At 40.2% G+C, this 16,728-nt stretch overlaps 2 protein-coding genes across 2 annotated transcripts in view; one reads left to right on the top strand and one right to left on the bottom strand.

Moving 5' to 3' along the window:
• Positions 1–5,410: 5,410 nt before the first annotated feature.
• Positions 5,411–10,153, bottom strand: SERP1 (stress associated endoplasmic reticulum protein 1). The gene is made up of 3 exons (XM_029215216.1): positions 9,958–10,153; positions 9,592–9,667; positions 5,411–8,413 (listed from the first exon to the last, which is right to left on the bottom strand). The coding sequence occupies exons 1-3, from the start codon at positions 10,039–10,041 to the stop codon at positions 8,373–8,375; spliced, it is 201 nt and encodes a 66-aa protein (XP_029071049.1). The 5' UTR covers positions 10,042–10,153; the 3' UTR covers positions 5,411–8,372.
• Positions 10,154–10,680: 527 nt separating this feature from the next.
• EIF2A (eukaryotic translation initiation factor 2A) overlaps positions 10,681–16,728 on the top strand; it is a 37,745-nt gene continuing 31,697 nt past the window's right edge. Inside the window, exon 1 of the mRNA XM_029215022.1 lies at positions 10,681–10,784. Coding sequence (XP_029070855.1) covers positions 10,733–10,784 — 52 coding nt within the window. The 5' untranslated portion in view covers positions 10,681–10,732. The remainder of the gene's footprint in view (positions 10,785–16,728) is intronic.

Here is a 16,728-nt window from a genome sequence, read left to right as displayed (position 1 = left end):
TTGTCAGAAATTATAGTCTGCCTCAGTCCTGGATGCCTTTCCACCTTAGAATCTACAATTGTTTATTAACTGATGCTCAGTGTGTCAAACAGAAAACAAACCTGCAGCACCTTCGTGGTTCACCCTGGTTCCCCAGCACTCCTGGGTGTCAGGAACTAAGTGCTGTTCAGGAGCTCTGAGTGGGAGCGCGACCCGCATTTACCCAGAGGGGCCCTGTGAATCTCCTCTTCCCAGAGTATGAGATCTGATTTGGTAACCACACCACACCCCAAATGCTTAACAACGTGGTACAGCCTTGCTGTAGGGAATTCCTCTGTGAAGAGAAGCAGCTATTCTCCCAGGGACTGGATCTGGTTTGGGGGGTACAAAGCCATTCTGGGTTCCCAGTCTGGTGTGGAGAAGGGTGCCCCAGTGTGGCATCCTTGCCCCTTCCAGTGCCCTAGAATGGGGCTGGGGACAGAGGGCAGCTGACAGCCCATAGGCACCTGTCCTAAACAGCAGGTGCGGTGGTTTGACTCTTTCCATATAAGTGGACAGACTGGTATAGTGAGGTATCAGCTTTCTTTGTGAAGCATTTTTTGGTTTTCTCAATTACAATTATTATGAACGGTTCTCAAATGTGACTAAAGGACAAATACGGCTATTGATATATTTCCAAATATCAAGCTTCTCTTGGGAGAGTTTGTTTCTAAGGTAGTCTGAATTCTAATGCTGAGCCCAGCCATTAAGCAGAGGTTGCCAGGATTGGAAGTATCTGGGATGCATGTTATTTTGGGGTTAGATGATCTTACAAGACACGTTCTTACTTTAAAGATGATTCTGATATAATAGCGTTCTCATTGCTCTCCTTCACTTTATCACTCAACTCAAATGTTGGGCTCAGGACTTCCCCAGTGGTCCAGTGATTAAGGATCCACCTTCCAATGCAGGCGAAGTGGGTTCGATCCCTGGTCTGGGAGCTAATATCCCACATGCCGCCAGGCGACTAAGCCCGAGTGACACAACTACTGAGCCCGCCTGCTCTGAAGCCCATGCGCCACAGCTAGAGAGAAGCTCCTGCACCATATCAAAAATCCCTCGTGCCGCAACTAAGAATGCAGCCAAAGATAAATAAATATTTAAAAATAAAAAAATAAAATGTTGAGCTCCCCCTATGTATGTAAAGTTTCACACTAGCCTTTGTGGTGGTGAGAGTAAATGAAAAAGAATGAAAAAGAAAGATATGGCATTTGTTCTATTTTTTTAAATAATTTTTTAAATTTATTTTTGGCTGCATTGGGTCTTTGTTGCTGTGCGCGGGCTCACGGGCTCTAGAGCACAGGCTCAGTAGTTGTGGCGCACGGGCTTGTTTGCTCCACAGCATGTGGGATCTTCCCAGGCCAGGGCTCAAACCCGTGTCCCCTGCATTGGCAGGCGGATTCTTAACCACTGCACCACCAGGGAAGCCCCTGGCATTTGTTCTTAAGGACTGCATACACTAGCTGAGAAACTAAGAAACAAAACCAAGAATTATGGGAACATAATAAACACTAACTGGTCCAGAGTCATCAGTTCCAAAGAGAGTGTTTCTGACTCCCATAGCAAGGGAAAACTTCACAGAGGAGGTAAAATTTAAGCTAGACTTTGAAGGCTGTGTAGTATTGTAACGTAGGAAAAATGAGCAAAAACACTTAAAGTGCAGGTTATCTAGAGAACAAATAGGTGGTTGCCAGAAGGGAAGGGACTAGGGGGAGGAGAGAAGTAGGTGACAGGTGAGGTGGTACAAAATTCCAGCCGCAAAATAAATGAGTCACAGAGGTGAAATGTGGGGAAAATAGTCAATGGTTATGTAATGTCTTTGTATGGTGACAGATCATAACTAGACTTATCATGATGATCATTTTGAAGTGTATAGAAATATTGAATCACTATGTTGGGTACCAGGAACTGACATAGTGTTGTAGGTCAACTATACTTCAAAAACAAATCAACTAACTCAGAGAAAAAGAGATGAGATTTGAGGCAGTGGTGGAGCTGGGGGGAGGGGGAATTGGATGAAGGCAATCAAAAGGTACAACTTCCAGTTATAAGAAAAATAAGTATTAGATGTAATGTACAACCTGATAAATACAGTGAACACTGCTGTATGTTATATATGAAAGTTGTTAAGAGAGGAAATCCTAAGAGTGCTCATCACAAGGAAAATATTTTTTTCTATTTCTTTAATTTTGTATCTATGAGATGATGGATGATCACTAAACTTATTGTGATCATTTCATGAAGTATGTAGGTTAAATCACTGTGCTCTACATCTTAAACTTACACAGTGCTATATGTCAATTATATCTTAATGAAACTAGAACAAAACACTTAGTAAAGTGAATAAATGCTGTTGGAAAAATGGTGCTTATAGTTGACACTGGGTTGCTACAACCTTTAATTTGTAAAAAATGCAGTATCTGTGAAGAACAATAAAGTAAGATATGCCTAAGCAGATATTGCTTTATTTTTTAAAAAAATAAATTTATTTATTTATTTTTGGCTGCGTTGGGTCTTCGTTGCTACGCGTGGGCTTTCCCTAGTTGTGCGAGCGGGGCTTACTCTTCGTTGCAGTGCACGGGCTTCTCGTTGCGGTGGCTTCTCTTGTTGTGGAGCACAGGCTCTAGGCGCGTGAGCTTCAGTAGTGGCACACAGGCTCAGTAGTTGTGGCTCGTGGGCTTTAGAGTGCAGGCTCAGTAGTTGTGGTGCGCCAGCTCAGTAGTTGTGGCTCGTGGGCTTAGTTGCTCTGCGGCATGTGGGATCTTCCCAGACCAGGGCTCAAACTCGTGTCCCCTGCATTGGCAGGCGGATTCTTAACCACTGCACCATTAGGGAAGTCTGCTTGTGTTTTTTTTGTTTTTTTTGTTTTGTTTTGTTTTGTTTTTAGACAGATTGAGTTTTTGTTGCAACCCTGCATTGTTAGATGATTGTTATTTTTAAAAATATTTATTTTGCTGTGCTGGGTGTTAGTTGCAGCACGTGGGATCTTTAGTTGTGGCATGTGAACTCTTAGTTGAGGCATGTGAGATCTAGTTCCCTGACCAGGGATTGAATCCAGGCCACCTGCATTGGGAGCTCCGAGTCTTAGCGATTGGACCACCAGGGAAGTCCCAATAAAGTATTTTTTAATTAAGGTATATTCATCTTTTAAAGACCTAATGCTATTGCACACTTAATAGGCTACAGTGTAGTGTAAACATAACTTTTATATGCACTGGGAAATCGGACAATTCCTGTGACTCCCTTTATTGTGATATTCACTTTATTGTGGTGGTCTGGAACTGAACCCGCGTTATCTCTGAGGTTTGCCTGTATATGGGGATCAGTTTTCTCTTGAAGTTCATTCTTCCTTCTAGAGGAAAGAAAAGTGATTTTAATGCTAACCAATTCCACTAGTCAAAATAAAAGTAATGCAATAGAGCTCATGTACACTGAACCTAGATAATATGAGCCTTTCATGTATTTGTGATTTTAACAGAACCCCAGGGAGAAGACAGTACTCAAAATGGTAAAATTTTGAGCCCAAAACCAAGAGTTAAAGAATACTTTTTAGTTGTTTTCACTTTTATAACCTCCCTCAAGTCAGAGTGTGTAGGCAAATCGTCATTTGATGTCTCTACTTAAGGTCAATTCTGTGTTTGTTCTTTTTCCACATAAATGAAAAGAATTAGTTACCATGTCTGGAATGCTGAATCTGAAAAAATTGAGGTACAAGAACCTTATTGTGAATTATACAAATAAACGAAGTAAGCATTGAAAAAAAGAAAAGCATAAGGCACAAGGCATCTGAAAAATGAAAGTAGAGTCTTTGGGCTAGAGCGAGTTTATGACAGGAAGATGTTGGGACAAGGCTAGGTTGGGCCACGTTGTGAAGTGTCCTAAAAATCAAAGCTAAAGAGTTAATGCAACCCAATGGCAGTAGGAAGCCATTGAAGTTTAGTTAATCCTCAGATTTTACCTTTATCAAACACTCAAGGGGGTTCATGCGATTAATATATAATCTTCTAAGGTAAGAGGAAACATTCCTAAAGAATTATAATTCCTTGGCACTCAACATACTAAAGAGCCAATTTGGTCATCCCAAATCCAGTTTTCTAATCCTTGCTTTGCTACTGGTTCACTGATGATGGGAAAGATAACTTCTCTAGGCCATAATTTCCTCAAGTGTAAATCAAGATCATTTGAAAAGTTCCTTTTAGCTCCAAACTCAATTATTCTCATTCTCCTGTTTGACTTTCTCTGTAACAGTGAGAAAAGAAGAAAAACCTGTTACTAACCCATTTAATGATATTGAAATCATGGTTTTAATTTTTTTACACTGGAAAAGAAGTCACATATGCATTATTCACTGAAACTTGTATCTGTGGAGAGCACATATGTGTATTTTTTTGACTACTGGGCTATCAAAAATTATTTTTCAACATCACAGATAAAAAAGAAATTAAACAAAAAAAACTTTAGCAAAGCTACTTTTAAAAATGTACTCTGGAATATGTGAAAGTGAATAACATTATTTATTTGATCTTTGTTAATTTTGTGCTGTACAGGAAACACCAATAGTAAATTTGTCACAAATTCATTTTCAAAAAAAAGTTGCATCCATAAAAGGACAAACGTTTTTTCTTTCTTCTTTAAATTGGCAACATGCAAAAATTTTAGCTTTCTAAAAGCAGAAGCAAAGAGCTCATGAAAACAGAAGTGTCCTGTGTGGGTATTTTGCAGTCACTCTTATGGTTTCTAGATGGTTGAGTGAGTCAGGAAATCTTGGCTCTAGTTTCTACTCTACCTCAACTAGTTCTGTGAGGGCAAATCCACCATTTATCTGGTTTTACTTTTCCTTTGAAAGACTTATCACAATTATGGTCGTTTTCATTGTATTGTCTTTTTCCTCACTACTGGACTGAAAGATACCTCAGTGCTGAGATTCTGTATTCACATATCTATCTCCAGATCTGGCACATAAGTTACTCAATATTCACTGAATAAATGAATTTTTTACTTATCTGTAAATGGAGGCAGTTGTACTAAATTTCCCGTCATTTAAAAAAAAATAAATTTATTTTTGGCTGCCTTTGGTTCTTCATTGCTGTGCACGGCTTTCTCTACTTGTAGCAAGTGGGGGCCACTCTTCGGGTGGGTGCAGTGCGTGGGCTTCTCATTGCAGTGGCTTCTATAGCTGCGGAGCATGGGCTCTAGGCACGTGGGCTTCAGTAGTTGTGGTACGTGGGCTCAGTAGTTGTAGCTCACGGGCTCAGTAGTTGTGGCACATGGGCTTAGCTGCTCTGCAGCATGTGGGATCTTCCCCGGCCAGGGCTCAAACCCGTGTACCCTGCATTGGCAGGTGTATTCTTAACCACTGCACCACCAGGGAAGCCCTCTATGGCATTTCTATCTTTGATTCTTTGATATGAATTTACTTTGAATTATTTAAGTCCAGACAGTTGAATTTTTCCCTTCAGCTTGATTTCTAGCATTTTATTGCTCATTAGCACTCTTTCCAGATTTGGCCATTTTTGTTCTAACTTGAAGATAAAGTGGTACAAGCAGCTAGAGTGGGACTGTGTTTAGACAGGAAAGGATTCTCTGTGGGAATGTCATAGAATTTGTTATTGAACCCAACTCCTACCTCTTAAAGTTGTGGTTTGCATCTAAAATGACAAGTTAAAAAAACTAATACATAGGTAAATGTGAATCAAACTTCAGAACAATTTCTAAATGGAAAATCTGATGATGTCCTAAATTTTACAGATGCTAAAAGCATAATAAAATTTTGTTGCTGAACCTCCCAAGAATATAATCCAGCACTACATGGTAGTCCTTTGTGCCAACAAAACTCCAGGAACCTCAGTGACAATAGCCATGGCCTTGCAGTTGAGTATATACATTTCTTTAATGTAAATCAAAGCCTATTACAATGCATTCTGTTACAATGAAAATCTTCACTTATTTTGGAAGCTCACTCAATCATTTTGAGCAACATTATATACAACCCAACAGATACAATGAAATCACTGACAACTCCTTGAAACGTTATAGCTAAATTACAAAGAGTAATTGGATAATGTAGACAACCCCGATAAAGTATTTATTCTCACATTGTGCTCAATATTAGATGACATATAAAATTCAACTGGGAAAGGGAAATCAAAAAAAAGAAAAAAAATTGTGCTTTTCCTTGAACCAGACTCAAATAATGAGATGAGGGTAAACCCCAGTTGGGAAAGTATTTAATTCATTGTGCTTTTATATATTTTTCTTGCTACCTATTCCCAGTTAAAACCTTAAATTTGTGCCTCTGGGTACTATTTCTTTTAACTCAAGTACAACATACCAGGCGTTCCTTAAAATCATTTTCTATTAAGTATAAAAAGTATACTCAGATGAGAACTCGATAAAATCATTTCCTTTTAGAAGGCATCAAATATTCAGGGATCTTTATTTTTAAAGGGTTAATGAAATGACATAGCTTTCATTGACCCAAACATGCATAATCCATCCTTAAAAATGCACCCAATTGGTAATGACACGATATACAAAGGGAATGCAACTTTACATATGTAAAATGATTGCTCACTATGGCAATTTAACAAATTAACAGACATTGTACATTAAAAACAAAACAACACAAAAACCCTCAATGTCTTAAAGCCAGTTATCTATAGGAAACCAAGGGAAATTCTGATATGGAATAGTTTGACTCAAAGCAAAGAATAAGGCACCTGCTATGAATTTAGAACAATAACTTTCATTTTTTAAGTTACAACAAAATAGAATTAGTTAACCAAGACACTTGTTTCCAAGAGGGAAACAAGTACAGGGGTTGATTTCCTGGGTGAGAAAGGCAGGTAACAATGCAGATAAAAACCTGCTGGCCTAAGGTCAGCAGATTCCTTTCCTATTGTAGTCAAGTTCCTAAACGTCCTTAACCACTCCTCTCCTTTATTCTCCCCATACTTAGGGGTATGGGAAGCTCTGAGGTTCACACTGTATATAGACTAGGTAGTAGATTTCCCTTCTGTTCCTCTTAAAACAGCTTATTTTCAAGAGGTATCCTGAGGCAATTAACACAGCAAACAAGTAGCTTTCTTTCCAATTCATTACCACATAGACACCTCTCAGGCTTTTTTCATCATTATGGCTAAGAATTTAAATAGCCAATACTTGAAATTTTCAACAGTACCAGAAAACTCAAAACCTGCCTTATCACTCACCCTTACCATTAGTAAAAAGAAAGTTTGATCAATCATAACCTATAAAATCATACAACAAAGGGAAGACTGAAGACTGATCCGTATCAGTAAATCCATTTCATTTCACATGACACTTTAGTCTGATGTATCTAGTACCCTAACAGAATTTTAATCATAAATCAAGAAAAACCATTTCCAAACTAATTTGCAGTTGATGTGCCTTTTTGGTATTAAAAGCGCTATTAACATGCTGTCCTACGGCACACTGGACTCAACAGTACGTCCTGATGAGGCATCCATTTTTAGTACTATTTTTCCCTAAAATGTTGTGAGCATAATAGGCCCCTTTGATATATTAAAGTAATTCTGGTGAAATCAATGGTGATATAAAAAACCTTCCCTGACTTTACTCCACCATGGCTGCTTTTAGTGAAACCGAAGTGACTAAGTTATAAAATGCTCAACCAAGTTGTTTTCTTATGGCCTCTTACGTTAGTATATTCACTCATGCAAAATCCAAGGTAGTGTAAAAGGAATAATATTGTTAAAATAGACGTTGTGGCTATAAGCATCTCCCTTTATATTAGGCATTTAGAAGCTTTTTAAAATTTTCAGGTGCTAAAGATTTCGGGAAAACTAGGCTAACTGTGTAGTTGTTCCATTTATAAGCACCTTATTACAGGACGGTTACATGACCCTCTATGGGAGTGTGCTTTCAAGAAATAGTAATAAAGTGCCTAGCTATATAAAAACCGTAGGATTCCAAATTTTAAATTAAGCTAATTGCATTTACACATTAGGGCTAACAAAATCTAGACCCTGTCTACACAGATTCAATCTAATTACCTATATTGTATACTGTTCTAATAACCACATTAAAAAAAAAACTTACTCTTTACTGACTGAATAAGTAGGGTCCACTACTGTAGCTTAACAAATTTTATTGCTTTATTCATGTGGTGCTTTTGCAAGGCACTGTGGTATGGACTAGAAAACTTGGAATGACTTGTGAAGAAACCTTGGAATGACACATGAAGGATGATATGAAAAGTCATTCTGAGGCAGGATGCTTTACTGAATTGTTTTTAACCAGGGTATCGAACATCAGGAATGAGTTCAAGTTAAAATTCACAGGAGAATGGAAACATCTTAAGGTCAGTCACTTCACATGCCCATCCTGATACTTTGAATAATCTGGAAAATTGCTGTAAAGAGAAAGAGCAAGTATTAAAACATGCTTGGAATAAAACAGGCCTGGCAACTGACAAATATTAAGGTAGTTCAAGAATCCAAGAATACCCTTACAATTACTTGCAAATACTATGTAACTTCATAGTAATATGAACACAGGCCTACCGTAATAATACAATCTTTTTATGCCTCAGCTTCCTTGAATTTTATGCCAAAATGTCTAGAGAGTTACCAAATAAGCAGTGATTTTTAGAAAGAAATTAAAGCACCAAAGCAAAAAGGTTTTTCTAGCATACAATTATTTTGGTTTAACCCTAAACATTAGGTGTATTTGGCCTGTAACATATGCACATTTCCTCATTCTCACAAGGCTGAAAGTCAATAATCTTTAGGTTACATAAATTGCTTGGCTCTTGGCCATTTATCAGGAAAGCTTCCAATTGGTATGTTTAGGAGACAGGCAAAGTGAAATGTTTAAAAGAAACCTCAGTAACTTTAAGATGTCGGAACATGTAAAACAGAAACAAGTATTTCCATATTAACAGCTTGCATATTAAGATGAAGAGAAGAAGGCATTCTGTAATCCATCTCCTTGGGCAAGAGTCTACTACTCTAACAGCAGTCTGTCCTGATAACTATTTTTTCCTACCATATGTCAAACATTTCTTTTATTAAACTAAAAACATTTGTCTCGCACGTTAAATTGCCAATCAGGTACAAGTTCCTCTACAATGAGCCAATTCTTTGCACTAGCTTTACTTTATAAAATATATCCAATTTTGACATAAAGACATTAGATTTCAGAACATGTTAAATTAAGTTCGAACATCCACATGTACATGTTGTTCATAAGCTTCACTTTCGCAAAGGTTGCAAAATATTCTAAATTCTCATTCTGGGAGGTGTTTTTGTTTTTTGTTTTGGTCTAATATTTGTCAACTCGATCATTACTAAGGACCTGACCTCCTTTTCTGCTCTCCTGTGAGCTCAAATCAAGCGGGGAGAAGTTTCTAGAGCACCACCCTCTGTGCGTATGTGGGACAAGTAATTGGGTTCAGATAAAACAATTATGCGGAGCTCCCGGCAGGTGGATTGAGAACCAAGCGGGCAGGATTCACCACTGATGGATCACCACGTCATCCCCAACCCGTCATCCAACACCCTACCCGATGATCGCCCCCAAAGCACTTACCAGAACCACAAACAACAAAAATGAAGAGAGCCAATAACCAGGGTCCTACAGACGCCTTCTCTTCGGGAGCATTTCTCTGCAAAAAGGAAAATCCACGGTCTCCAATGCAAAAAAACCACTCAGACCCCGGGCTCTCACCCTGCACCCCGGGCCAGGTCGCCGGGTCCCTGCACCTCACTGGTCTCCCCTGCGTTCCCGAGCCGCCCGGCTCCGGCACCCACCTCCCTGAGCTCCCAACTTAGCGTCCGGCTCGCGACCTCGGGCCCTTGAGTCGCCCGGGTCTGGGGAAGAGAGCTCGGCGCGGCCCCGGGGCCCGGGCCTCATACCCGGCTGCGGAACCAAGAGGGGCGCCCGCTTTTCCCTTACCGAGGTCTTGGCGACGTTGCCGCGCTGGGTGATGTTCTTGCTGTGCTTCTCGTTGGCCATACGGATCCGCTGCTTGGCGACCATCTTCGCAGCGCAACCACCTGCCCCGGCCACCGCTGGGCCTCGCTCGCTCGCTTCTCCTCGGGTCGCTGCGACCAACGCTCCGCTCCCGGTGCCCGCGCCGCCGGAGCGAGGAGGCTCTCAGGTGGGGCGCTAGCTCCGGCCGCTGGGCCTGGGCGCGGCGGGCGCGGGGGCTGAGCCCTTAGCTGGGCGCGGGCCGCCGGCTGACTGACGACGCCGGACCGTCCGGCCGAGCGAGACGGGCGCGCGGGGGGGGGAGAGCAGGCCGCCGTGATATTCTCGCGTCTCCGCTGTGGCCTCCGCCGGGAGCGTGGAGTGAGAGAGGAAGAGAACGCAACGCTACACAACGCAACAACCGGACGGTGCAAGCCGTCGCCTCGAACGACTTCGGGTTCGGCTGCCAACGTCAGCATTGGGCCGACTCCGCCCCGCGGAAGTGCACGCTCCGCCCGCTGAGGAAGAGGGAGAGGGAGGGCGAAGGCCGTCACTCCAGCCTTAGCTCCGCCCCTCCACGCTCCGTAAAGTGTTGCCCCAGAGCTGCGCGTGCGCGTTCGGGCTCCTTTTTCACGTCTGTCTCCGACCGGAAGTGAATTGGCCCCGAGGCTGGCGACCCCGGAAACACCAGTTCGCCGTCTCACGCCGGAGGAGACGTGTTGGGGCCGGGTTCGGCTCTCGTGAACTCTGACCCAAGCATATGAGTTTTTCTTTCCGGGACAAGATGGCGCCGTCCACGCCGCTCCTTACAGGTGAGCTCTGAACGAGCAAGGGATTATTTCTTTAGAGCAATAATTTTTGTGTCTCTAATCTTGGGCACCACCCGAGAAGCCTTGGAGTCTGATCCGCCTTTTCTTGTGGATTGTAGGAGAGCCGGAGGGCCTTTTGGATTTCTTGGTGTAGCGTGGCAGTCGGAAGTTAGGCTCTAGCCTCGGAGCTCCAGCATTCCCCTTCCCTTTTGCTCGTCCATCATTCTTTCCTGACACTTTTAAGTTCTACAGGAATAGAGGAAGGGGCATAAAAACGAAGAGTGCTAGTGGGATTTGTTACTCTGGGTCTGCAATACTGGTGTTACACTAACGCTTACTTGGTGACAGGCCCTGTTGACAGGGTGAAGTCATTTAGCTAGTTCTGTAATAAGAAAAAAACGTAAACGTATGACTCGGTCTACTAGAATAACCACGCACATTAAATACACCTGAATTTAAGTGATACCGAATCCTGCACTCCTTGCTTTAATGAAATTTGTGGGACTGAGTAGGGCGAGTGGAGCTGCAGTAGTGTAGGTTTTAAGGGGATGAGAGTGTGGTCTGGGGTGGTAGCATATAATGAACATTATAAAGATAAAGTAGCAACGTTAGAACATTACAGGATTCCTGAGGTTTCGAAGCTGAGGCAGAGTTTATAATGTTGGAGAAGATAATAAACTTAGTCTTAGACAATGTCGGCGATGACTCTGGATTAATGGCTGGAGTCTCATATATGAGCGTCAAGTAAGGAGAGGGGAGTTGGGAGGGAAAAGAAGGCTATAAGTTACCAATAACTTAATAACATTAAGGAAAAAGAAGCCATTGAGAGAAAGGTTGTCTACTTTTGAGGAAAGGGGTTATTTCCCCCTGAGACTTGGGGGGAAAATAAGCTTTTGCACTTTTCACCATTCTACATTTTGAAATCTTTGTTATTAAGCACCCTGCCCATTCATATTCAATCTGGCTACCACAGTTCATTCACCACACATTTATCAAAAACTAATTTGTTAGATAACATACCAGGCAGATACTGCTTAAAAAGTAACTAAATGAATTTATTTCTGTAGCTTCATAAAGGTAGCTTGTATGTTACTTATAATTTTGGAATACTAAATGCTTTTTTTGAACTTTAAAAACTGGTACATTTTAAAATTTGATCATTATCAAATAAGGATTTTTAAAATCCTTACAGTGACTGCTTGCAGGGTAAATTCCATCCTGTTTAGCATAGCATATAGAACCCTTTATAATCCTTGAATAGCTCTTGTCATTCATTTTACTCCTTGCCATCCTATCCTATTTTGTTCTCCATCAATACTGAACTGCTCATAAAACCCTTGAACAACCTATTTCCTCAGTCTAACACTGCTCTCTTCCTCTTGATTTGGCTGACGTCTTTTTATCTTTTAAATTTCATTTTAGACATCATTACTTTGTGAAGTCTTTCCTTAGCCTTCCCAGATAGTCTTTCCCCAGCCTATTTTGGTACCTCATATATACTTGAGGTTTTTGGGTTTTTTTTCCCCACTTATCACATAGGGTAATTATCTAGTTGTTTAGATGCTTTTCTCCCTTGCTAGACTGTGAATTCCTTAATGGCAGGGGCAGAGCTTTATTCATCCCTGTCTTCTCAGTACCAAGTACAATGCTTGGTAAACAATAGACACTAAGTGGGTTTTTTTGTTTTTGTTTTGTTTTTTTATTTTTGGCTGTGTTGTGTCTTCGTTGCTGCACGCGGGCTTTCCTCTGGATGCGGCGAGCAGGGGCTACTCTTCGTTGTGGTGCACAGGCTTCTCATTGCAGTGGCTTCTCTTGTTGCAGAGCACGGGCTCTAGCCACACGGGCTTCAGTAGTTGTGGCACATGGACTCAGTAGTTGTGGCTCGCAGGCTCTAGAGCTCAGGCTCAGTAGTTGTGGCGCACAAGCTTAGTTGCTCCGCAGCATGTGGGATCTTCCCGGACCAGGGCTCGAACCCGTGTCTCCTGCATTGGCGGGCGGATTCTTAACCACTGTGCCACCAGGGAAGCCCGACACTAAGTGTTTAATGCAAGAATAAATTAATGAATGATAACCACTTCATTTGTAGTCAGATTAACCAAGAGTGACAGTTTTCTTACAGTGCTTAAGGTCAAGGACTTCGTAAGAGCTTAAGGGTTATCTAGTCTGTGTGCTCCAAATATTCTCATATTTATAGCAGCTCAGAGAAATTCACATTGCAAATTGGCAGAATCAGGATTATATTCAGTCATTCAACTCCATGGCCCACTTTTCTTTCACTAGAACACACTGATTAATCTTTTAAACATTCTTAGTGTAGGTATTTCAGTCAATAATAGATTCTTTTACTTCCAAAACCTTTTTTTAAATATAGACTTATGGGACTTTGGAGTTGTGAATAATTTAAAGATTATCCAGTAAATTTTATTAGTTATGACTTTTAATTGGAAATGACAAAAAGCTAAAGCAGGTAAAAAGGGGATATTTTAAAAATTATTTATTTTTGGCTGCGTTGGGTCGTCGTTGCTGCGCGTGGGCTTTCTCAAGTTGTGCGAGCGGGGCTTACTCTTCGTTGTGGTGCGTGGGCTTCTCATTGCAGTGGCTTCTGTTGTTGTGGAGCCCAGGCTCTAGGCGCATGGGCTTCAGTAGTTGTTGCATGCAGGCTCAGTAGTTGTGGTTTGTAGGCTCTAGAGCACAGGCTCAGTAGTTGTGGCTCCGTGGCATGTGGGATCTTCCCAGACCAGGGCTTTGAATCCGTGTCCCCTGCATTGGCAGGTGGATTCTTAACCACTGCACCACCAGAGAAGCCCCGAAAAGGGGATTTTTTTTTTTAAGAAAAAGCTCATGTAACCTTAAAGCTTCTACTGTTACATCCAGGTATTCACATGACTCCAAAAATCTGTTTTTCTTCCTCCTTCAGCTCTTGCTTTCTTTCCGATTAAACTTATTGTCAGGCTGACGTTCTAATCGGGAGCTCCAGGTTTACAGTCAAGCAGCTCAACAGCCCCAGAGGAAAGTGCACATCTGTGCCAGTCTCAAGGCTGGCTGTCTTTGGCTTGGCTCATGCTCATCTTTGAAACAGTCAATTTTTAATCAGACCACCAGGACCAAATTATATTCTCACCCCTGGATATTTCCCAAAGGAAAACTAAAGTCTCCTAAAAGGGGGGCCTGGATGCTAGGCATGTAAAACAATAGCCCTTACATGAAGCCCATATTGTCCAATCAGCTTGCCTAGTTGAAGCCATTGAGATAATCAAGACTGAGTCATTTTCTTAAATTGATATATACTTCAGGGGATGTAAGCATTGGAAAAAGTATCATACTATAATGATCACCATATCCCTGGCATAGGACCCTTGTTTGTTGAAGTCCAGTAGTTTTCTCATATTGACTCAGGCCTAGAGCAATAAATAGTATGTGAGTATCTAGAAAGGCTAGTAAGTTTTTAAAAGATACTATGTAGGTACAGTATTTAATGTAATTGTTGTTTTTAAACAGTTATTCTGTGTGAAACTCTGGCATTTATTTGTTGCTTTAATGACAAGAACTGTTAGCATTCCAGATTTTTCTTTCCAGTAGAACATATTGCTGATCCTTTTTGATTAAAGGGGAAAATCACTAAAAATAAGGAATCATATCAAATGTCAATACGCTATGTTAAGCTATCCCCACATTTTACTCAGTGTTTCACATTTAGTCGCTTCTAATTAAAATGAATTCCTCATTAGAAATTCATATGTAGAAAAAATTGTTTCAGTTATTGAAAAGAGTTTGAGTCCATATTTATTTTTGCTTTTATTAACTTATAATGCAGTTTATGTTCTGTTATGAACCTGATTTTGTGTTTCTTCTGATAAACTTTGTATATCCACGTATTCAAGTTTGTATAAGAAGTTGCTCAAACTAATAAATCCAGTATAGTATCTTAGTGGTTCCAAAATGTCTTACAGCACTTTCTCATAGTTATGCTTCTATGTAGGGAAGTGTGAAAGGAAATATTTGTTTTAAATAGTGGTTTACATGTATGAACAAAACTATAATGACTCAATATGACTTTTATCATGAATTTAATTGATAATTAGTTCACATATAACAGACATATCTATTGTAAAGCATCATGTACAAAGGTTGTCTAATTTAATGGGAATCAACAGTATCATCAGTGTATGAAGTAGCTTTGATATATACTTTTGTCTTGCAGAATATGTTTTTATCTTAGTATAAAAATCTTGGTCTATTCGATTTTTAATTTTAATTTAACACCTCTGTCCTGTATTCCCAGGCAAATCAGTTCTTGAGAAATGTTGACAGACTTTTGATTGGTTTTATTTCTTGCCGTATTGTGAACAAAATATTACCAAAAAGGGATGGGCTTTTAAAAAGCCTTTTTATTTTGATATAAATTAAGACTTGAAAGAAGTTGCAGAGAGAATAAAGAAAGTTCCTGCATATCCTTCATCTAGCTTTCCCCAATGATAATATCTTATAGTATATTAGCCAAACCAGGAAATTGACACTGGTACAGTCCTATTTACTAAACTGCTCTCCTTATTTGGATTTTACTAGTTTGTGCATGTCTATATCACGTGTAGATTCATGTAGCCACCACTATCAGAATATAGAACTGCTCTATCACCACAAAGATGTTACCCGTTTATCATTGGACCCTCCTTCCAACTCTAACCGTTGGCAACCACTGATCTGTCCTGTATCATGATAATTTTGTCATTTCATGAGTGTTATATATCCTGGTGAAAAGCCAACCATTTTTTTTTAGTAAGTTTTTATAGCATGGCCGAACATAATTTGTGATAAATATTGAATAGCAACCTGAATAGCAACCTTAATATAATACAAAATTATTGAGACTACCTAGTGAAATTATCTTGATTATTATTCAAGGGACAATTGAAATGTACTTCTAAATTTCAAACAACAACAGTTTGCCTTTTTTTCTCCATCTCTATGCAAAATACAAATGTATTTTCCTTAAAAAAGTTTAAAAATAAATAAATAAATAAAGTTTTATAAATGGAATCATAGACTATGTAACCTTTTAATTTTTGTTTTCAAAGTGTTCTTTATTTAGAATGTGAACATATGCATGTTGAAAAGCAGTTGATAAATTTGACTCAAGATTTTGCTTCTCCAGAAACATACTAAAACCAGTAATTGAAAGCCACATGAGACTGAATGCTACTTGAGCAAGAAAGACATGGCACTTTTCACACTGACATTTCTGTCGGTGTTGCCTTCTGAGATTTTGGGTTAATAATCTGCATTATTAAGTTAAGTGGGAGTTTTGCTCCCCCACTCCTGTCTTAGTCCATTCTGGCTCCTGTAACAAAAATATCATAGACTGGGTGGTAAACAACAGAAATTTATTTCTTACAGTTCTGGAGGCTGGCAAATCCAAGATCAGGGCACTGGCAGATTCAGTGTCTGGTGATCACCTGCTTCCTGGCTCATAGACAGCCATTCTGCACTGTGTCCTCACATGGTGGAAGAGACAAAGGACCTCTTTGGGGCCTCTTTCATGAGGGCACTAATCCCATTCATAAGGGTTCTTCCTTCATGATCTAATTACCTCCCCAAAGCCATTCCAAATACCATTAGGGATTAAGTTTCAACATATGGATTTGGGGTAGGGGTACATAAACATTCAGTCTTAGCAACTCTTTTGGGATCTTCTACATGTCTTAGTTTGGGATGTAAGTATGAAATAGAAATTTTGGAAAAGGAAAACCTTGTACCCATACTGGTTGCCCTGAATACCCTGAAAGTTCCCACTGCTGTGGCCAGAAGGCTACCTTCATGGGTTCTGAGGTACAGCTGCCACTTTAATATAACGTACGAAAACTTTGGATTTTCACCAAGTAAACATTGTGGTCGGTAATAACAGCAAAGTCAACAAATACAGAGGACCAAGGTCACTAGGTACAAGTGT

Source organism: Monodon monoceros, unplaced genomic scaffold (assembly GCF_005190385.1).
Source record: "Monodon monoceros isolate NGI ecotype Baffin Bay Population unplaced genomic scaffold, NGI_Narwhal_1 Super_Scaffold_11, whole genome shotgun sequence".
In the NCBI taxonomy this organism is placed as follows: Eukaryota; Metazoa; Chordata; class Mammalia; order Artiodactyla; family Monodontidae; genus Monodon; species Monodon monoceros.
Note: the sequence above shows the minus strand (reverse complement) of the source record. Positions and strands in the feature narration are given on the sequence as shown.

Bases quoted from the DNA above. Each gene is read 5' to 3' on its own strand.
- SERP1 (XM_029215216.1), bottom strand. From the start codon at position 10,041: ATGGTCGCCAAGCAGCGGATCCGTATGGCCAACGAGAAGCACAGCAAG. The intron at 9,668-9,957 runs GTAAGGGAAAAG...TCCTTTTTGCAG, and splicing joins GCAACGTCGCCAAGACCTCG to AGAAATGCTCCCGAAGAGAA. The intron at 8,414-9,591 runs GTAAGTGCTTTG...TTCTCTTTACAG, and splicing joins TTTTGTTGTTTGTGGTTCTG to CAATTTTCCAGATTATTCAA.